This window comes from Muscardinus avellanarius (genome assembly GCF_963383645.1).
Source record: "Muscardinus avellanarius genome assembly, chromosome: 6".
Taxonomy (NCBI): Eukaryota; Metazoa; Chordata; class Mammalia; order Rodentia; family Gliridae; genus Muscardinus; species Muscardinus avellanarius.
In genome coordinates, this window is record NC_137791.1 from 96,444,129 (window position 1) to 96,467,923 (window position 23,795).

The window sequence follows — 23,795 nt, forward strand, 5'->3', positions numbered from 1 at the left end:
CCTTACAAAATCAATGGGCATTAAGATAGTGAATAAGTAAAGCAATATAAATTCATATTTCACTTGAACTAAAACCCAAACAAAGCCAATGAGGAAAAAATATCAAGCCTATAATAATTTTGACAAATCAAGTGTGCCCAATTTAGTAGGTTTGGCGTTTCATACGTATGTGTGTTTAGATATAATGGTGTCAACCATCAGAGTGATAAATTCTAAAATTACTGTATAAATTAACAGAATAATAGATTATGCTGATGCAGAAATGGTCCTTCTTTATGGAGTGGAGTGATTGTAAAGCAAGCAGATGAGTTTCCTTCTCAGAGCCTCTGTAATACTTGTCATTGACTTAGAGTTTCTTGACACATGAATCAATTCTTAACTTTTCAAGTCTTGAATGGGAGCCAAAGCCCACAGATGTAATCAATCTAATCTAGAGTTCCTCAGTGGAACAAGCTCTGGCCTTGGACTGGGTCAGGGAAGTCTATAGGAATTCAAAGTATATCCTTCAGAGGCAGAAAAATGTGCAGAAAGGGGTTATGTATTTGTTTTCTAAGTAATCCTCATACTGAGTTAATCCATTTACACACAAGAATCCATATGATCAGTCTTTCTTACACTTTACTGTTTGCCAGGAGGAAATTATTAATAAGTGTGTTGACTTTGTATTGTCCTTAATGAGCTGCTAGAGAGTAGGAACAAAAATGTTTATCTATACTGAGATGAAGCCCAATTAGCCTCAATTATTTTATGCAGATGGTTAAACGATTTATAGATGTATTTTGGTCTGTTCTTAAGAGGCTTCACAGGCATATTGTAGTGCTGAGTGAAAGCATCATATTGAAGGCGAAATGATGAAATAGGGTATGCCTTGGAGAGAAGTGAAGCTTTGATTGTATATCAGTTGAAAATTGTTCTTTTATTGTTCCAAACATTATAAATCTTGTGTTTATTCTGGATTTTATTTAGTTTTCTTAACACATAGTTGTGATTTCTACACTGTTAAGGATGTTTCAGTGCATTTATAATCTGGAACCTGTCACACAGATGGGTTTTCTCTTCACTACAGACCAATGAAGAAGGAGTATGCATTATTTTAGGACATCCTGACATTTTCTAGTACCAAAGCAAAAGTACACAATTTGCAACAGGATTATCATGCTAATTATATATCTGGTTACAATAGATATTTATCCATGCTTTTAAAAATTACATCTTTTTCCTCATAAGAATTTCAGTTACATTTGTATGGTGCTTCATTCTTGTTAAGTGAATCTGTGAAAGCCTCTTCCCTGTGGTATAAGAGATATTCAGTATGGATGAGACCTGAAAAGGTAGATAGAGTGACTTCCCCAAGTGTGACCTGGGTTAGGGTCCACGTTTTTTCCCTTGTATTCTGCTCTTTTCTGAAATGTATGCCAATGGGATATTTGAGATTACTGTTTTGAATTGATCTTATCTTTTTCCACATTGTATTCCATACAAATATGGCAGTGGATACAAAAATTTGTAGAACAACCTTTTCCTTTTAGCTATTGAATCAACTTGTGAGAATCGGTTTCTATTTCTGTGGTGTCCTTAAGCAGGTTCTGCAGAGTTTTTATTTTCTATAGTGGTATAGTGACTTTTCCACCAAAATGTTATAACCTTGACTCAAGGTACTCAACATATTATGGTTATAGTTTTCTTTTCTATAAAGAAAGTAGATGAGAGGCTTTTTAGGAACCTTGGAGACCTGAATTCTTCATAATGATTTCCATTTGTTGTGTTCTGAAAATAAACCCCAGGACACGGATTACATGTTCAAACAAACATGGCAGTATGTTTTTATATTTGTTTTGTGTACTTCTGTAATCCCAGTCACAAGAACAGTGCCTAGTACAGATTAGGCACTTAGTACACAGTCATTGGTTAAATGAATAAAACCCAAAATAAGAACCTTTAATAGGAAGAAATGGATTAGATTCACTGCCCAGGAAGCACATTTATTCAGCTATGCAAGTAATAGTACATCTGATTCTAGCACTGGCCTGATGAAACCTCCCAGTGGCTCTCCCTTCTCTGGACAAAGACTTAAACTTTGAACTCATTTTGGGAGGCCTGTCTAGGTCTCCTTGCCTATTGTTTCAGCTTTCCTCTTCTCCATCTTCTCCTGTTCCCTATTCCCCAAGCCCCATGCTCATACTCTGCTGTAGCTACACTTAACTTCTTTCAGGACCTCAGTCCTGCTATCCCACCTTCTAGCCATCCTACATGCTGCACCCCCCCCCCCATCTCTACCTTTATCTTTGTTTCCAAGAGTGACCACCCATTATTTACTGTATGAGTTCACAGAACATAATCTTATAATTACTAGTTTATGGTCTACTTTCTCTGATTAGTCTTTAAAAGTTTGCTGAGAGATTGTCTGACATGTTCAACCTTGTACACTATTGTGTCTCCAGTGTATGCCCCAGGAGGCACTGGTGATTTCAATCACTGCCACCCTTGGGCCCAGGATTCTGACATTCTAATCAAGCCAGAATGCTTCCCTCTTTAATGTTGTCTAGCCATTTCCAATCTCAAGTTATTAGATGAATTCTGATTAATAATGTAGATTTTCAGTTAGCAACAAGTATTTTTTTTTTCCTTTGGTGGTACTAGGGGTGGAACCCAGAGGCTTTCTACCTCCGGGCTACACTCCCAGACCTATTTTATATTTTATTTGGGAATAGGGTCTCACTAAGTAGCCGAGGCTGGCTTCGAACCTGTGCGATCCTCCTGTCTCAGCCTCCCAAGTGCAGGGATTACAAGCGTGAGCCACCACGCCCGGCTTAGCAACAAGTATTATAAAATATGGCCAATGGGATTTGAAACGGGGAATGCCACATTTGCTAGTGTGGTCAAGGAGAAAACCTTACAACTGTACCTAGAACAGTACTGGCATATAGTAGGTATTTAGTAAATATTTCTTGAAGAATGAATGAATGAACAAATGAATGAATGAGACCTAGTTAATAAGTATCTGGAGGAAGAGGGTTCTACGTGAAGGGTATAGCAGATACAAAGGTCCTGAGTTGGGAACGCATTTGACCCATTCTGTGGGCTAAAATTGGGCCAGTGTGGCTGAAACCTAATGACAAAGCAAGAAGTGAGAGATGAAGTTGTAAACACAGGAATGTGAAAATTCTAAGAAGCTGTTGGCTAAAAAAAAAAAAAGGAACTTGGCCTTAAGTTTAATGGCAGTAGAAAAGCTAGCAGGGTTTAGCAGGGGATAGCATCTGATAGCTGTAAAAAGTGACCCTCTTGTGTAAGCCATCATGGATTCTTGGTTGGATTACTGCAGTAGCCTCCTACCTAGTCCTCAGATCCATTCTGCCCAGTGAGTCTGGAGTATTTTTTTTTTTTTTTTTTTGGTACTGAGGATGGAACCTCCAGGCTACACCCAGCCCTGTTTTTGTTTATTCTTTATTTTTGAAACAGGGTCTCATTGAGTTGCAAAGAGCCTCACTAAGTAGCTGAAGCTGTTTGCAAACCATGATCCTCCTGTCTCAGCCTTCTGAATCCTGGAATTACCAGCATGTGCCACCATGCCCTGGCTTGGAGTGATTCTTTTAGTAATGCAGATCTGATCAGATTAGTTGGTTGTTGAAGACCCTTTGCTTGCTATTCAAAAGAAAAGTCTACCATCCCTAAAGTGGGTTACTAGGCTTTGAACGATTCCGGCTATGCTGAGGGTGCTGTCAAACTGATCTTTGTGTTTCATTTCTACTTCTTTTTCTTTCCTTGAAGGGGTCTTATGTTATCTCTCAGGCTCCTGTCCACTTTGCTGCTCCTGTTCAATCAGCCCAGAGTCTATTCTTCACCTGCCCAATTCCTCCTCACCTTTTCAGGTTTCAGGCACATCTTGAGCTCCACGCTTCTCTTAGATTTGTGGTCCTGGGTTCTGTTGCCCTGCAGAAGTGTGCTCAGTTCTAGCTTCCCTGCTGGATGGTAAGCACCATGTGGCAGGGCACCAGAATGCTCCCAGCAGTGGGCCCTGCCCCTTTCTGAATGTCCAGTTCACAGGGAGTGCTTATGTTTGAAAAAAAAAAAAAAGAATGAAGGAAAGATTGCTTTCCAGTGCCAAGGGTTTGTGTTGTAGTTTGTGTATGAAATGTCCCCAAAGACTCATGTGTTGGAGGCTTGGTCCCCAGCTGATGGTGGCGCTACTGGAAAGTAAGTGGTGGAAGGTTTATGAAGTGGAGCCTAGTTGGAAGAGGTGGGCTACTAGGGGAATGCTCTTGCTGATTACCGGATCCTGCCTCTCCCTTTCCTTCTCCCTTTCCTTTTTCTCTCTGCTTCCTGCCTGCCATGAGGTGAGCAGCTTGTGCTACCACATACTCCCTGCCATGGTGCTCTGCCTCCCCACAGGCCCAGAAACAAGAGAGCCAAGTGACCATGGACTGACACCTCTGAAGCCATGAGCCACACGAGAGTCTTTCCTCCTTTAAGTTGGTTTTCTCAGAGAATTTCTGTCCCAGTGCTGAAAGCTGATAACACAATCTACTCCACATATCCTGCATCTAACAGCTTTCATGTCTATTGAAATGAAAGCTAGTGGATATGTTTCTTAAATATGAAGTAATTGTTTAAAAAAGAAGTCAAGGGGAAGCAGGACTATTGAAGTCTCTGTGAATAATTTAATTAACAAACCTACCTTCAGAGCTCACTGAGCTCACCACTGATGGAAGCCATTATTCTCTGCTGTGAAAAATGATGACTCAATGTGCTCTGTTTAAAATTAGTTGAAAATGTTTGGGGATTCTTGTTATTGTGTTTCTGTTGGGGTACTGTGACTGTTAATGCAAATCCTGTGAGTAAGCTTAGCTTCCCGTGCATGCCATGACAAGATGATTTTGCTGAGGTTAGTCACAAGAGAGTGGTGCACATTCACATTTCATACTCAATCTCCTGATGTATATATGCTTTCCACTTGATTGGGGTAGCATTGTGACTCACCATTCAGCTACCTTTAAAAAATTAATGCTGTCTTCTTGATATTTTGTTTGGTGATGAATATTTCCTGTTTGTTTCTGGTGAACTGCATTTGACATTTCATACATGCCAAACCAATGCAGCTTCTAAGATTTCAATAAGAGTTGAGTCATTCTGGTGAATGAAGAGTCAGGAATGAACTGAAAAGACTGTATTTTCTCATACAAGTCTCTTGAAAGACTAGATAGAGCTCTTCTAGCAGGTTATAATTATGTGTCTACTACTGGTTTTTTGTCTTTGAAGATAATTTGTCCAAATAGTTTGATTTTTTTAAGGATACAAGATAATCAGTTTATCAAAAAGGCATATATTTAGTATTTTGACATTTTATATAGTTACTGACAATATAGAAACGAATTACATTTTATAGTATTACATTTCATAGTATTTTTACAGTGGATCTTTTCAGAGAACAAATATTGTGCTTTTTAATTGTATACTTCAAGAAATCTATTATAACCAACAAAATTGTGTTCTAGTAGCTACAATGAATTAAAGTTTATGTCTTTGAAAAATATGACTTTTAAAACAGAATAATGTAGAAAGAAGAATGTGAAGCTGTTGGGAATGTTCTTTTGTTAATTCTTTTTGTTACTGTCAATAGATTTGTGAAAAAGAAAAAAGTGGTTTAATAAAAGAAATAATAGCATGGAATATTGACTCATCTTTTGCTGAGACCTGGAAAGCTGAGCAAATTCATATATTGTGAACTTGGAACAATAAGGGCATAATGGAAATTTAATAAATAGCTTGTTAAGTACCCGAGGAACCTCAGACCTCAGACATAGGCAGTTTAGTTTAAATCTTTTTATTTTATAAATGTTTTATTTAATAGTATACAGTCCTGGTTAGTAAATGGATTTTGAAGTTACAAAGACTTGGGTTCAAATCCCAATGTAGCCGGATGTGGTGGCGCACACTTGTAATCCCCATGCTTGGGAGGCTGAGACAGGAGGATTGTGCAGATTTGAAGCCAGCCTCAGCTACTTAGTGAGGCTCTCAGCAACTTAGTGAGACCCTGTTTCCAAATAAAAATATAAAATAGGTCTGGGAGTACAGCCCGGAGGTAGAAAGCCTCTGGGTTCCACCCCCAGTACCACAAAATAAATAAATAAATAAATAAATAAATAAATAAATAAATAAATAAATAAATACCAAATCCCAATGTATTGGCTATGTAATGGGGGAAAATTATTTAACCACTTTAATTTTTTTTTTTTTTTTTTTTTTTTTGCTGTACTGGGGATGGAACCCAGGGGCATTGTACCTCTGGGCTATACCCCCAGCCCTATTTTTTAGTCTTTTTATTTTTGAAACAGGCTCTCACTGAATTGTGAAGGGCCTCACTAAGTAACTGAGGCTGTCCACAAACCATGATGCTCCAACCTCAGCCTCCTGAATGCTGGGATTACAGGTATGCGCTACCACGCCCAGCTTAGTCTCTTTAAGAATCAGCTTTCTCATTTAGAAACTGGGGCTAATAATACTTATCCTGGGGGTTTGTTATTTAGAAAGCTAAAAGAGTCATTTAATTCTCAATAAATGGAAATAATATGTTATACCTATAAGAGTGTGGAAAGTCTCAGGAGGAAATAGTATGATATTATGTAGAACAAAACATGTGCAAAGTCCTGCTTTCCTTGCTTCACGAGTTTATGTAGGTCTTCTCTACTCTTCACTCTTCATTCTGTCCTATGTGGGCCCACACGTGAGTTTAAAAGAATAGTGGATGTTAAAGGATTAGAAGAGAAAACCGACATGGAAAGTTAAAAATAATCATTCCATATAACTGATCCTCAGGTGGTTTTCTTGCTACCAAGCATGCCATGGTATAGTAGAAAAATTGCTGGGCCGAAAAGCGAGTTATCTTGGTATGAGTCCTGATTTTGCTATTTACAGGCTGATTATACTTAAGAAAGTCAATTAGCATCTTTGATCATAGCTTAACCTAGGAGGTAAGGATCAAATGAGATCTATTCCATAAATTTGGAAATGCTTTTAAAGTAGAATGTAGTAATGTATATTACTACATCATATAGTAATGTATATTATTATATCAAAGTATATTTTAATATTATACTTCTTTTACAGTCCTGGGGACTGAACCCAGGGACAGTCTACCTGCGTGCTACACCCCCAGCTCTTTATTTTCTTCCTTCCTTCTTTCCTCTCTTTCTTTCTCTCTCTCTCTCTCTTTCTTGTACTGGGGATGGAACTCAGGGGCATTATACCTCCGAGCTACACCCCCAGCCCTATTTTTTAATCATTTTATTTCTTGCAACAGGATCTCACTGAGTCATGAAGGGCCTCAGCTAAGGCTGTCCACGAACCACAATCCTTTGGTATCAGCCTCCTGAATGCTGTGACTACAAGCGTGCACCACCATGCCCGGCTATTCTTTATTTTGAAACAGGGTCTCACTAAGTTGCAGAGGGCCTCACTTTGCAGCTGAGGCTGGCTGCGAACCTGTGATCCTCCTGTCTCAACCTCCCAAGTACTGGGATTACAAGCATGCACCATGATGCCTGGCTAGATTACACTTTATTTAACTTTCAAAAATATTCTTAATTTTGCAAGAGGAAGGAGGGGAGGGTGGGAGGAAGAAAGAAACGGAGAGACGGAAACTGAAGAAGTTTTGGGATGGGTCTGCTAATTTAAAAGATTTTGAGTAGCCTGGCATGGTGTTGCACACCTTATTCCCAGCTATTCAGGAGGTTGTGGCAGAAGTATCAGAAGTTCGAGGCTGCCTAGCAACTTGGTGAGACCCTGTCTCAAAACAAAAATATAAGAAGGGCTGAGGATGTAGTTCAGTGGTAGAGCAGCCCTGGGTTCCATCCCTAGAATGACAAAAATGATGTCAAAAGATGTTTGCTAGCTGTTCTTGAACTTAAAAGACTAAGAGAGTGGAAATAGATTTACAATGGAGCACAAAGGGTTGAGGTTAGGTATAAACAGGATCCAATAGCAGTTTGCTTTGTTTGAGGCTGTAGTGGTTTTCTAGGGCATATTAAAAAAGTGTCTTGAGGTATTTTCAAAAACTGAAAATTGTTTGATTTTCCAAGTCTTTAATCCATCTTCAATTGACTCTTGTGCAGGATGAGAAAGTGGGATTTATTTCCATTTTTCTGCATGTGGTTAACCAGTTTTGCTAACACCATTTGTTGAAGGGGCTATCTTTTTTTCAGTTTATATTTTTGGCCCCTTTGTCAGAAATCAATTGGCTGTGTGTGGATTTGTTGCTGAGTCTTCTATTCTGTTCCATTGGTCTATATGTCTGTTTTTGTGCCAGTACCATGCTGGTTTTTTTTTGTTGTTGTTTTTTTGTTTTTTTTTGGGTTTTTTTGCGGGTCTGGGTGTGGAACCCAGAGGCATTCGACCTCCGAGCTACACCTTCTGCCCTATTTTTTTTTTTTTTTTACTCTTTATTTTGAAACAGGGTCTCACTAAGTTGCAGAGGGCCTCACTAACTAGCTGAGGCTTTCTATGAACCATGATCCTCCTGTCTCAGCCTCCCAAATGTTTGGATTACAAGCGTGCGCCATCACGCCTGGCTCCTTTACCATCTTTTACTCCATTAAGATGTATGACTACAATGCACCATTAAAAATTTTAAAAAACCCTGAAAATGGGATCTGGGTGTGGTGACACCTGCCAATAATCTCAGCTACTTGTGAGGCTGGAGACAGGAAGATGTCAAGTTTGAGGCAAACCTGGGTTAATTGAGACCCTGTCTCAAACATAAAATAAAAATTTAAAAAGTGCTAGGGATGTATACCAATGGTACTTCACTTGCCTAGCATTTGTGAGACCTGGATCAATTGCCGTTGTGCAAAACAAACAAACAAACAAACAAACAAACAAACAAACAGAAATCTCTGTTTTCAAAGTCTGGTGTGGTAGTGGACACCCATAATCCCAGGTCTTGGAAGGCTGAGACAGAAGAATTGCAAATACCAAGCCACCCTCAGCAGTTTACTGAGGCTTTCAACAACTTAGTGAGATCCTGTTTCAAAATAAACAATAAAATAGGGCTGGGGAATAGCTTAGAGGTAGAATGCCCCTGGGTATAATCTCCACTATCATACACGCATACACAAACACTCAAAAATCATGTTTTTTTTTTTTTTTTTTCTTTGTCTGTTTGGGTTGGATGGAGTCCTACTGAAGTTGTAGAGATGATTAATTTACTTTTACCTCTAATGTTCACTTCTGACTCAAGAGCTGTAAAACTATTTGATAATTACTAATAGAACTGCACTTCTCATAAAAATAACAATTGTAGTTTTAAAATGTATTGTTAGCTGGGTGTGATGGCACATGCTTGTAATCCCAACATTTGGGAGATTGAGACAGGAGGATGTCAATTTGTGGACAGCCTCAGCTACTTAGGCCCTTTGCAACTCAGTGAGACCCTGTTTCAAAATAAAGGATAAAAAATAGGGCTGGGGGTGTAGCTTGGAGGTAGAATGCCCTAGGTTTTATCCCCAGTACCATAAAAAAATAAAAGTATTGTTAGCTGGGTGTGGTGGTGCATGCCTATAATCTCAGTACTTGGGAGGCTGAGACAGGAGGACCACAAGTTCAAGGCAGTCTCAGATACTTAGTGAGACCCTCTGCAACTTAGTGAGACCCTGTTTCAAAACACAAAATAAAAAATAAGGCTGTGGGGGGTGGCTTGGAGGTAGCATGTCCTTAGGTTAAATCCCTAGTACCTGAAAAAAAATTTTTTTTTGGAGGGGCAAGTAGCTGGCACAAAAGTCACTGCTTAAAAACCTTTTAAAAGTAAATGCCAATCTCAGTACCCTGTACGGGAAAGGAAGAGAAGGACAGAGAGCCTGGGGAAAGCCCACCAGGCGCTGTATGCGTATATGTCACTATTAACATGATTTATATTATGATGTGAGACTATAATTCACCAATAAAAGTACATTAAAAAACCTTTGTAAGAAAAACTCTAGCTTCCTATAGCCATCATTCTCCAAGTAATCCATAATAAAGTACCTTATTTTATTCCTGAATAAAAATTTTTACATCGATTTGTCATACCTGTCCATCATTTTCAGTAGAAAGTATGTCTTCAGTTCCTATCCTCCCAGACAGGAATACATTCGCATAGAAATCTATGCAAGCATTGGTAATGCTCTTATCACATCTCTTTTCATTTTGTAATTTTTTTTACTACATGTCTGCCTTGTCTTCTAGACTATAAACCATTGACAGTTCCTTTTTAAACTATATATCAACCAGCTATAGGGGAGGCATGTAGTTTACCTGCTCACTTAAACTTGAGAATGATAGATACAAAGTAGTATTAGGGCTCTCTAGAGGAGCAGAACCAATAGCATGTGTAGTTACAAAAGGGAATTTGTTAGACTGGCTTGTATGATCAGAGGCAGGCCGTTTCCATAATGGCTATCGATAAGCTGGAGAAATCAGTAATTGCTCAGCCTAAGAAGCTGGAGCCCAAACACTAAATTTCATTATTCCAGATCAGATTCGTACTTGAAAGATGTATTTCATTTGGTATTAATTTAAAATCTAAATTAATTTTAAGAGCTATAACTAAATTGAAAAAAATGCATTCATTTTCAAACTAGTGATAACTGGACAGTCAGAGAGTTAGTGGGGCTTTAAGTGGAGGAGGAAGTCCTTAGAAAAGAGACAGAAGTCATCTTTGTTCCTTTAAATTCAGTTTTGAAAATGCTACTACAAACGTGTATACTTGGCTACATGGCAGATATCTTCCGGAAAGAACACTGTACTCATTTGAGATTTGGATGTGGCGTGTAGGGTGAGACAGAGGGCCATTGGGGAAGGGAGCCCAGATGAGACCCAGCATAATGTGGTACTTCAGGCTGGTATCAACGGTTAATTGTAAAGGCTTCTGCAAGTACCACCCTTCCAGCCTAAGTGGAATACTTCAGGCCCTGCTTTTCATTCTATAGGAAGCCTACTAATTAGGGAGTCTTTTGAGTAATATTTGAACAACAATCCTCATTGCTGATGGATTTGTATTTCTCAGAAAAATCTATTATCTTAATATATTGCTTGTAATCATTTATAAAATCATTTTAGATACACATTTAATCTCGACTTACATAACACTTATGTTATTGTAGCAATGTTGAATTGTACTTTGAAGTTCTTTTAAAAATATTTCATTACAGCGTTTTACCATACTTCTCATTGCACAATATGGCTTTTCTTCTCTTTTTTTTTGTCTTGATTTTATAGTCTCCTTAGTTTCTCAATATTTTGTGCCAGTTAAATGAATTAGATATTCTTTATTGAATCCAAATCTGGATATGTCTGTTGGTTGGAAAAGCCACATTCCTGCTCAAAAAAGACATTTAAGAAAATTTATTTGCTCTCAAGCCTTTACATTTCCCAGTAGAAATGGATTCTGACTCTCTTTTCATGGTCGCACTGCAGTGACCCTGCTGCCAAAGCCCTGTGGGAAGCCTTACTGCACACCAAGCACAAGGAGGCAGTGATGGAAGTTCGGAGACATCTAGTGGAAGCAGCAAGCAGAGAAAACCTGCCAATCAAGATGAGCATGGGTAAGCCAGCCACTTCACCTGCCAGTGACCGCGGGTGCCAAGGAGGCTTATCTAATCCTGCTCTGGACTGTGGGCCACCCCAGCCAACACGCAAAAGTATGGAATTTGTGAACTGTTAGAAGAAAGGCAAGGAGTATGTGCACACTGCCCTCAGGGCTCAGCAATAAAAGGCCTTGCTTGCAAAAAATACTTTTTTTAGTTTCTTAACTGATCTAAAACTATTAAAATGGGTCTGGACCATTTCTCTTAGCCTACTTTTTTCCTCCTCTTCACCCATCACTTTGTGTATGAAAATGCTTTTATTGGTTTCAAATGCATTATTATCCTGAAGAAGCAAATGAGCAGACACACATGCGCTGGTCTGGCCCCTCATCTTAGAGTGGTCTACTCATTGTCCAGTCGCAAGAGTGCCAGCCCTCTGCATCTTGGGATACAGCCCTCATGCCTGCTGCCTGCCTCCTCTCCTCCTCTCACTCTTTCTCTCACTCCATCCAACTTTGTCTTGGGTATTAAAAGACTATGGCTACAGTGGAATTTAAGTTATTTATTTATTTAATTTATTTTTTGTGATGCTGTGGATTGAATTCAGGGCCATACCCAAGCTAGGCAAGGGCTGTACCACTGAACTACTTCCCAAGCTGAAATTCAAGTTTTAATCTTGTATTTTAGGTAGAAGGGTTTCCAGGAACCCCAGTACCACCAAAAAACAAAACAAAACAAAACAAACAAACAAACAAACAAAAACCAACAAAAAACAAAAAAAACCCCAAAGTCAGAGAATTGCAGAATTTTTTATTTTAGGAAAGAAATTTTGCTTGTAACTCTTTCAAAATATGTATCATTATGTTTTTAATCTAATCATCTATTGATTGATAAGCATCTAGACTGAGTCTATATCTTGGCTATTTTGTGTATAGTGCTATAGTAAACAGGGCTCTGTAGGTATCTCTTTTGTATGCTGACTTCATTTTCATCAAGTAAATGTACTCATTTTAGTATATACTGGGACATATACTGGAGCAGGATAGATGGATCATATGGTAATTCTATTTTTAGTGTTTTTAGGAATCTCCATACTTTCGTTCATAGTTTAAAGCCCAAGTTCTTGAGAACTTATAGTACAAACATCAGACTTTCAAATTGAAATACAACAAATTTTTGAAGAAGAATGTGGATGAATCTAGGAGGAAAAAGATCAGAGGTTCTTAACATGAAAATATCATGGCTTAGTGTGTATTCAGTGACTATATGTGAGAGCTTTGAAGAGCATAGTGATGATGAGACAAGTGAAAATTACTGACATTTGTTGAGTGCTTATGATGGGGCAGGTTTCCTACCTTTTACACGTGTTATCTTATTTAATCATCACAGTAATTCTGTGATCTAGGAACTATTAGTGTATACCATTTTTCAGATAAGAAAACTTACGTGAAATAGAGAAAAATTAAGTTGCCCAAGGCCATACGTATGGTAGGGGTAGGACTGGAATTCACATCCAGACATGCTCTTTATTTATAAAATCATGCCATTCTATATAACCAATGCCAAAAGTCCTTACATGATGTTTTAGAGTAGAAATAAAGTTGCTCCTTTAAGAGCATTCTGGCATTTGACCATTAATTCTAGTTCCCTCCCCCCATCTTTTCCTCATTGCTACTCTCCTCCCCTCCCTCCTTCCTTTCCTGTGTCCCTTTTCTTCCCATGGTCCTAGGTATACATTACTAACAAGTGTGCTTACCTTTATAGTGCCTTGTTGAATATGTTAAAACAAGGACTGATTTATAGTCTGAGTCACCAAAAGTAGGAATGCGCAAGGGGTTGTAACAGTTACAGTTAATTTATATTGTGTTTCAGTGATATAACTTTATGATGCTATCACAGAGCATAAATCAGTTTTTATTGCTCATTGTGGGACTTTTAAAAGATAAACAAACTTTACTTTTCTAAAGAGCTGTATCCTTTAAAAATAGTTAGAGCTAGAATTTTTTTTAAAAAAGACAAGAAACCCCATGAGGAATTTAAATTTAAATGTTTGAATTTTCTGTCAACCAGGAAAAGTCTTCAGAAAAATAGTTTGCTTTACCTCAAAACTCCATACACGAGGGTGGGAGTCAGGAGGAAGAAAGAAGAAAGGAAATAGACGATTTTGGCAAAATTGGCCCATACTCTATCCCTGTGCCAATTATAATTTAGTAAAAGATAATGCAGTGGCTACCCATTTCTACTTCATATTACCAGCCAGAATTTCTTCTGTGTCTACTTTCCAAATATAAACAGATACAGAACCATGAGCAGTAAGAAAAAGAGCTGGAAGTTTTAAACATAATGAGACACTGTTACTTGAAAACTGCCTATCAATAGCTTATCATTAAAAATCATTTTCTTTTCTTCTTCTTTTTTCTTTTTTTATTTGCAGTAGGGAGGATTGAACCCTGGGGTAATACCCCCAGCCCTATTTCATTCTTTTTGTTTTAAAACAAATTCTCACTAAGTTGCAGAGGCCTCACTAAGTTGCTGAGGTTGCTCTGGAACCTGAGATCTTCCTGTCTCAGCCTTCCAAGTATTAAAATTACAGACATGAACCATTATGCCCATCTTGGAATGCTTTTTTAAAAAGCAGCATTTAAAAATAAGAGATGAACATTAAATTATGTACTTTTTTCTCATCTCCTGCTCTAAATCCATCCTTCCTTCCTACCTTCTTTCCTTCCTTCCTTCCTGTACTGGGGATGGAATCAAGGGACATTTTCCTTCTGAGCTACACTCCTAGCCCTATTTTGTTTTTTATTTGGAAACAGGGTCTCACTAGATTAATGAGTCTCACTCCTTGCCAAAGCTGTTCTCAAACCTGCGATACTCCCATCTTGACCTCCCAAGTTTATGCTGTAAATCTTTCTGGTTATGATAGAGGTTTTTGTGATTTTTGATATATTAAACAGACTTTAGACTAAAAAATTTCTTTTGTAAATTTAGTAAGAGAGAGCCTATCATTGAAACCTCAGATCTTACATAAAATTTCTTAGCTTAAGGTAAGTTCACATTAAAACATTAGGAGCACCAAGAGAAATAAACACCATGCTCTTAAATGATACTTGTTCAAACAAAGAAAAATTTATTTTATCATTACACATATAAACATATGCCCATCTTTCTGAGAGCTTGTTATTAAATTGTCAGCTAGGTAATATGTTCCAGAAAAGTGATTCTTAAAACACTGAAAGTGAATTGTATTTTTCCCACCAGCTTTTATAATGAAAAATGTCTTCTGAAAGGAAAAAAATAAACACATGCTAAGAAATCTGTTTATTTGAATTCAAAATGTCCACCTGAAGAAAAAGTTAATAGAAGATGCCCACCTCAAATTCTGATACATTTTCTAGAGAATCTTTTCTTTGGAGCACTGCTGTGGTTGTGGAAACTTCACTGGTTTGTCCCACGGCTCTCTGCAGAAGGGACTTATTCCCTAGTGTTTAATTTGTGGCATAAAGGTCCTGTCAGAGCTGAAGTGAACGGATCTCTTTATGATACTGCCCTTCTCTTGCGGGTAGATCTCTTGAACAAGTATGTTGTACTCAGTGCTTCTGTGTTTTATCATTTTGTTTATTAATTTAGTGCAGTCTGGCTATTGACACTTTTTTACTAAAGTGTCTACTTTTCACTAAATGTAAGAACATTTTTCTCAGTCCTTATTCCTTTTGACTACTTTGAAACATTCACTTCTAGACTTTTGCTGCTTTTTTGTACATCTATGTTTTCTGTGACTCTAGGCTCTCCTGATTATAATGGAATAAAAAGTCAATTATATCTGGAGTGAATCACAGTTCTGTCACTTATAACTAAACTTCAGTTCATTTATCCATAAAAATGGGGGAAATATCTATATTCTGGAATTTGAAGAAGAAAAAGCTCTGAGTAGCATGAAGGTTATGACTTTGAAGTGATTTGGAATTGGTGTGCTGTGATTATATTTTCTGTCTATAGGAAATCTGCATGGAAACTAAATTATAAAAAGGTTGTATGACGAGAATGGAATCAAAGCAAAAAGATCTAGTTACATAATTCCCATTTCCTTTGTCTTTACTTTTTTTCCCCTTTCCAGTGTCTTTCTAGGGTTTATGCTGCTCGCGCTCTCTTGCTCTCTCTCTCTCTCTCTCTCTCTCTCTCTCTCTCTCTCTCTCTCTCTCCCTCCCTCTCTCCCTCCCTCCCTCCCTCCCTCCCTCACTTTCTCTCTCTCATAGGGTCTTGTTATATTGCCCACTCAGCATTTTCACAGCTATAAGCTAAAGACCTGACACCTTAGATGGAGGAAGATTTATTTGCTCATGGTTTTGGGGTTCAGGGCAGGGACTGCAGATCTCAGGGCAGGGCAGCAGGAAGTGGAGAAAGGGAGAGTTCAAGGCTTTGCTCTCACATCATGGAGACTGAAAACAAGGGGAGGAAGAGCCATATATAATCCCCAGGGCTGCAGTCCTAGGGACCCACCTTCTCCAGCCTCACCCTAGCAGCTGGGCTACCACCCAGATAAACCCATTATAATGTATTTATCCACTGCTGAGATTACAACCAAGCCCCACTCCCAACAATGTCACTGTGTTCCTGAGGGCTGGTGGACACCCCAAATCTAAACTATCACATGTAGGCTGGCCTCAAATCTCCAATCCTCCTGCCTCAGCCTCCTGGGTAGCTGGGATAATGCCTGGATTAACACAGTTCTCCAACTATATTCATATCCCTCTACCTCACACCACTTCAATTATACTTGGGGTCCTCAAACCTCTATGGTGCTGTTTTTATAGAAAAGTCTTTTGAGCTGTATTTCCAGACAATAATCTGGTGCATTATATTGTGATATTTCTCATTTCATTGTGCTGGTTTTGGACACCTTAGCATCAGCCTCATTTACTCACCATGGTTTTCTCTTTTACAGTTAAACGTGTTGATTTCTTTCTTTCAGCCATTTGTAAAAAGACAAACCTTTCCTACCGGAGCCACTTGCATAGCTCTAGTTTGTTAACCTCACTTCTAAAATGCAAATTCTAGAGCTAAGCAAGGGTGTTGCCTCCTTTGTTCCCTATTTTGGACACTTCTATGAAGTCCCAGATAAGATTAGTGGTTTTGAATTTCCACTAATGCCATGCCTACTAGTGTTTCCAGCTTTTAACATTTAACAATTTCAACTGGTTTTGAAAAGCAGCAGTAAATCAAAGCACTCTAAACTTTTATTCAATACATACTTTTATTTCTAAAATTATTGAGAACATTCTGCTTCCTGTGTTTGGTGCTTGAATTCACCCAGTTCTGGCCAGATAACAGCTGTGTTCTGATTACATTTTTATTTTTGCCTTCATTTTGGAGAATTTTTGTCTTGGATTAAAGTGAACATGTATGCATGCCTGTGTGTGCGCGTGTGTGTATGCGTGTGTGTGCATGTGTGTGTGTGTGTGTGTGTAAAAGAGAGAAAAAGAAAGAGGAGAGAGAGAAGGTTATGGATGGGGAGATCGGCAAACTTTTAAAAAAAGGATAGGTTCAAACCTAAGAAGACTAACATAACATGAAATATAGCAATTTGCAAAAGATAAGTTAGATGCCTCATAAGACATATATTCTGATTATTATTATTATTGTTTTTTTGTTGGGGATGGAATCCTTCTACCTCTGGGCTATACTCCCAGACCTATTTTATATTTTATTTGGAAACAGGGTCTCTTAAGCCAGTGAGGCTGGCTTCGAACCTGCGTGATCCTCCTGTCTCTGCCTCCCAAGCGTGGGGATTATAAGCGTGCACCACCACGCCCGGCTATATTCTGATTATTAACTCTCCTGAATCCTCATCTTAATATTTTAGCTGTTATCACAATTTGGAGCATGGGGAAGGGAATTAACTCTTACTGAATAACTACTTGGTTTGAGGTACTTTAACAGAAGTTTTACATAGTTTTTTTTTTTTTCCACTTAATACACTCAATAATCTTGTAAATTTGGCACTCAATTTTTACTCCCACTTCATATATGGAGTAAACTGAGGGCCAGAAAGGTTGAGTTTCTTTCTAGGATCCCTGTGCCAGTTGTTATTGTCTCTCAGGTCAAGACTCTTCCTTGTTCTTGTGCTGCTGGGGCTGGGACCCTGTGGAACACACTTCTTTGCCGGCTTCTGTTTGACCATGTAACAGGGGTGCCGAGGAGGACCGCAAGGCTGCAGGGTGAGAAGTGGCTCTCTCCTCATTGATCTGAAGTCCCTTTTGTTCCCTGTTTGCTCTTTGCTGCCACATATGAGAGAAACAAGACTTTTGACTTTCTGAGACTGGCTGATCTCCCTTTGCACAATATTCTCTAGTTCTGTTGATTTTCCTGCAAATGACATCGTTTTAAAACCTCTTATTTTATTAAGATTTAATACAGCTTTCTCTGAGGAACTCTATCCAATTCCCTTTTCCCTTGCTTTTTGTCCTCTCCTTAGCAGGCTGAATTGATTGTTCTGGGTCTGAAGGGCCCCCAGTGTCCTCTTGGCGCTTTCTTAGCACTTGCTACAGTGTAATATAATTAAATGTGTGTCCATCTAAAACCTGATTAGACAGTGTGCCTGTCCTGTTCTTTAGTGGCCATTAGAACAACTTAGGCATAATGGGTGGCTTGATACTTGCTTCGTTCAGTGGAATGGTTGATGTGTATGGATGGTGAATAAAGAATAAGTGTTTCTATTTAAAATTATATGCATTACTATTTATGCATATAGATCTCCTTCCACTATTTCTCGTTCCTCTTGATGTCTCTGTTAGCATCTAATCATATCTTCTTTCTTGGGCTCATTTCCTCTCTTCCTCAATGTCCCTCTGCTCTTCTGATTTCTTCCTCCTTCTACTTGTTTCTTGCCTTGTTCTCCTCACTTCTGGTTTATTAGAAGACTGTAGATATTGTGCATTCCTGGTCCTGCCTTCTAAATAGATGCCCAGCCTTTGGAGGCACAGATCTTAGAGCTTTGCCCTAGTTTCACTCCCCCCTCCAAAACAGGAAATCTCATTTTCTAGGGTCAGTCTCTTGTCTTTTACAAATCTCATCCAACATACTCTCTATTACATCTCTCATCTCCTACCATGCTGTTTTTTAGACTACATCATGTGTTCTTCTTAATACTGTTTTTGTTACTACTGCTATTAGAGCAGTTACCACCAAACTCTGACCTCTGCTTCTTAGTGTTCTTTGCATTTAACACAAAGAACTTGCTATGTACCCAATAAATGTATTTGCTACATATTTATTCAATGAATTGCTTTTTCTATCACTCTCCTGTGAAATCCAGGAGTGACATGGATTTAGAACATCTGTTCTCTAACTATATTCCCTTTAGAGTTTTAAAAGTTATTGAAGACCACAAAGAGCTTTTGTTTATATGGGTTATATTTGTTCACATCTGTGGAGTAGATAATGGATTGATTGATAGATAGAAATTATCACATTAGAATTTAAAGCAGTTAATATTTTATAGATATTAATTTATTAAAAATAATAAAGCCATTATATTTTGTCACATTTTTATTTAAAAGCTATATTTTCTAAAGCAAAGTAATGAGAAAAGTGGCACAATACATTTTTGCACATTTCTAATGACGGGATTAATATAACTGTATTCTCATATCTGCTTCTTCATGCAACCTATTGAGCTATGCTGTTTTGGATAAGGTATATGAAGAATAGTGGAACTTAGAAAGACACATGGTTTGAAAAGAAAAAGGATTTCAGTAGCCTTTTCAGAAAATTGCTGATCCTTATCCTTTGATACTATATGAACTTTACAAGAGGTGGTTTCTTGCAGAGTAGGAATTTGAAAAAACAAATATCTGAATTTTATACTCTCTTACATTAAGCTACATTTTTCTTTCTTGCATTTTAAATGTATCATTTAAATGTACCATCAGATATATCATCAAAATATGTTATTTTATACCATCACACACTAGTCTCTTGGAAAATACTGGCTCTCAAAATTATATCAGTTTTTCAAATGCTGAACATATTATCCAATATAATAAAATTACATTTGTTGGTATTACCACTTATATCATTAGAGAATCTTTGAGTGTTGAGGATATAAAGACACAAAGACAGATACAAATCTTCAAAAGTCTGGTTTTTCACAGAAAACTTGGTTTTTGTTATTGACAATATTTTTCTTGAGGTGAGCCTGTCACTTCAAGGAAATGTCTGAATAACCATTTTTAGTTGTCTCTTTCAGTAAAAATTTAGTGGGATGAAAAAGTGGCCATTTCAGTCCATGACTTAGGTAATTATACTAGTTCCCTCCCTCATAATAATCATCAAATTTTAGTGTGCATCAGAAGTATTGAATATTTTTAATGTTTCCCATTTCTTTACACAGAATATTGATGTTTTCATAGGGTTGAAATTTGATGAAAGTAATAACATTTGCCGTTTAATCATGGTCACTCTGAATTGAAGCTGACTCACTACTTGTGTAATTTGGCGCCACTGGTTTGATTGGTGCTAAGGCACCAGCACTTTTACCCACCATTGATTTTGGACTATCAATCCAAATACAAAATAGTAACAAAATCAAGTATTGCCTTAGTGTTCTTATGAAATTAGTTTTTATTTGCCTGAAAGTGTCTCAGGTACTCAGGGATTTATAGAGTACCACTGGGAACCATTATTTAAAAGAATGCTGTATTCTTTGGGGCCTAAAATTGATATAATTTGCAAGAGACCAGTGGAATCACAGTTGGATGTCAAAAAAAGGGAATAGTCGGGCGTGGTGGCACACGCTTGTAATCCCCGCGCTTGGGAGGCGGAGACAGGAGGAAAGCACAGGTTCTAAGCCAGCCACGTGTGCTGGCTTAGGAAACCCTGTTTCCAAATAAAAATGTAAAAAAAAAAAATAGGTCTGGGAGTGTAGCCCGGAGGTAGAAAGGCTTCCAGGTACCCCAGTACCACCAACCAAACAAACAAACAAACAAAAAAACAAAACAAAACAAAACAAAAACCTGGGAGCAGTTGTGCATACCTGTAATCTTAGTACTTGGTGAGCTGAGAGGGGAGGATTGTAGGTTTTAGGCTAGCCTCAGCAACTTAATAAGACCCTGTCTCAAAATAAAAAGTAAAAAGGCCTAGGGGTTTATCTTATAGCTAGAATGCCCCTGGGTTAAATCTTCAGTACAACAATAACAACAACAAAGTGGGATAGCTCACCAAAATTTTCTCTAGATGCTACTAAGGGTTTAAGATAACAGAATATTTATATTCATTTAAAGCATAATTAAGAATTATTATTTGTGCTTACTATATATTAAGTTCTTATAGGGGATAGAAAACATATAAAAGATCTCACTTTCTTTTTTCAATACTGGGGATTAAATCCAGATTAATTCTACCTCTGAGCTATACCCACAACCCTGTTTTTTATTCTTTCTTTTGAAACAGGGTCTTACTAAGTTGTGAAGGGCATCACTAAGTAGCCGAGGCTGGGCACAAACCTGCAATTCTGTCTCAGCCTCCCAAATACCTGCTAAATATCTTACTTTCATTTAAAAAAATATTTATTTATTTATTTATTTTTTGCGGGACTGGGGATGGAACCCAGGACATTCGAGCTCCGAGCTACATCCCCTGCCCTATTTTTATTCTTTATTTTGAGACAGGGTCTCACCAAATTGTGGAGGGCCTCACTAAGTAACTGAGGCTGTTTGTGAACCACGATCCTCTGGTCTCAGCCTCCTGAATGCTGGGATTACAAGTGTGCACCACCACGCCTAGAGATGAATATCTTACTTTCAAATGAATACATTATTTAGCTTTGCTGAATCGGTTTTTCTATTTGCAAAATGAAGGATTCTAGTTTTTGCTAATCCAGTGATTAGATGAGGTGACTTAAATGAAACATATTCTGTAAGAGGAAGGCATAGCATGATGAAATTGTCCATTAATTTCATCTCCTGAGTAGAGGAGACATGAGAATCATGCAACTTCTGGGTGGAATTATTATGTCTGTAGAAGTTGTTCCCTGATCACCTACGTTGGGAAATGTTCATACATGACTAGAGTCATGGTTTACAGAAGTGAAAGCAGAGACTTGGATTTCATTCCCTAGTGATTACATTGAACCTTAAGTGGTGAATTTTTAAAGGAGACACATAGCATGTCTGGTTGCTCTTCCAATGAGAGATAGAAGACTGAATAAGACAGTACTGTAAAAAAAAAAAAGGATTGAATACAGTCCTACGGGATACACATATTTAGGAGGTACGAGAAAGAAGAGAATCCAGAGAGACAGAACAGGTCTTAAGGTTATTAGACAAATGTTTCATCTTATGCTCTATCACCTACAACAGAACTTGAGTTGCTTCTGTTTCTTTATGTCTTCATCTGTAAAGTGGGAATCAATTTCTAGTGTCCCTTCAGCCTCTCCCCTCTGGCTCTATGGCTTTAATTAATTGATTAGCTGATTAAATAATTTTTTGCAGAACTGGAAATGGAACCCAGGGGCATTATACCTCTGAGCTACACCCCAGCCCTATTTTTTTTTTTTTTTTGTGGTACTGGGGGTGAAACCCAGGGGCTTTTCTACTTCTGGTCTGTACTCCCAGACCTGCTTTATACTTTATTTGGAAACGGGGACTCACTAAGTTGCTGAGAGCCTCTCTAAGTAGCTGAGGCTGTCTTTGACCTGTGTGATCCTTCTGTCTCAGTCTCCCAAGAGCTGGAATTACAAGCATGCTCTACCACGCCTGGCTGCCCTATTTTTTTATTCTTTGAAACAGCATCTCACTAAGTTTCAGAGGCTGGCTGTGAACCCCGATCCTTCTGTCTCAGTCTCCCAAATGCTGGGATTACAAGCATGCACCATCATGGCTGACTTATCGCTTTAATTTAAATAGGTGTTTCTTCTTTCTTTTTTTCTATCTTCCCTTATATCATCTTTATTAAAATAATAAGTAAATTTTATTGTGTTTGTTTGAGGTTTACAATATAGTAAAATGGTTACTGTAATGAACCAAATTAATATATCTATCTTTTTACATCATTACTTTTTGTGATAAAAGTAGCTAAAATCTACTTATTTAATAAAAATACCTGCCGGGCGTGGTGGCGCACGCTTGTAATCCCAGCATTCGGGAGGCTGAGACCTGGATGATCACGGTTCGCGGACAGCCTCAGCTACTTAGTGAGGCCCTCTGCAACTCAGTGAGACCCGGTTTCAAAATAAAGAATAAAAAATAGGGCAGGGGGTGTAGCTCGGAGGTCAAATGCCCCTGGGTTCCACCCCCAGACCCGCAAAAAAAAAATAAATAAAAAAAATAAAAATACCTAATATAATACAATTTTATTCACGATAGTCTTCCTATTGTGCATTATACCTCTAGATTTGTTCATTGTGCATAAACACCACTTCGGCCGGGCGTGGTGGCGCACGCTTGTAATCCCCGTGCTTGGGAGGCGGAGGCAGGAGGATCGCGCAGGTTCGAAGCCAGCCTCACTGGCTTACGAGACTCTTTTTCCAAATAAAAATATAAAAAATAGGTGTCTGGGAGTGTAGCCCAGAAGTAGAAGGGCTTCCAGGAACCCCAGTACCACAAAAAAAAACAACCCCAAAACAAACAAAAACACCGCTTCATATCTTTTGACATACATACTCATCTTCTTCCCCTACTGCTGTCCACACTGACTACTGTTTAATTCTCCATCTTGGTATATTTGACATTTTGAAGATTATACATATAATTGAGATCATGAAGTATTTTTCTTTTCATTTCTATCTTATTTTACTTACCTTTTAAAGACTGAATAGTATTCTTGTGTGTGTGTGTGTGTGTGTGTGTGTGTGTGTGTGTGAGAGAGAGAGAGAGAGAGAGAGAGAGAGAGAGAGAGAGAGAGAGAGAGAGAGAGAGACAGTGTGTGTGTGTATACTATTGTCCATAATGGCTGGACCAATTACATTCCTAGTAATAGTGAACTAGGAGTCCCTTTCCTCCATATATTCAACATTTCTTATCTCTTGTCTTTTGATAACAGCCATCCGAATAAGTATAGTCCCAGAATGGTTTTAATTTGCATTTCCTTGGTAATGAGTAATGTTGAGTACCTTTTCATATACCTGTTTTATATTTTTGTGCCTTCTTTGAAAAAATGTTCATTCATAACCAATGTTTTAACATTTTTTTAATTTTTATTTTTGCAGCTACACCCCAGCCCTATTTGTTATTCTTTATTTTG

The 23,795-nt window shown here is 38.1% G+C and overlaps 1 protein-coding gene across 2 annotated transcripts in view; it reads left to right on the plus strand.

The window, feature by feature from the left end:
* SCFD2 (sec1 family domain containing 2) overlaps nt 1-23,795 on the plus strand; it is a gene marked incomplete at both ends in the record, with an annotated part of 435,303 nt that overhangs the window by 35,898 nt on the left and 375,610 nt on the right. For both annotated transcript variants that reach the window (XM_080698111.1, XM_080698112.1), the window contains one exon: nt 11,446-11,573. In XM_080698111.1, the coding sequence (XP_080554237.1) occupies nt 11,446-11,573 (128 nt within the window). The remainder of the gene's footprint in view (nt 1-11,445; nt 11,574-23,795) is intronic.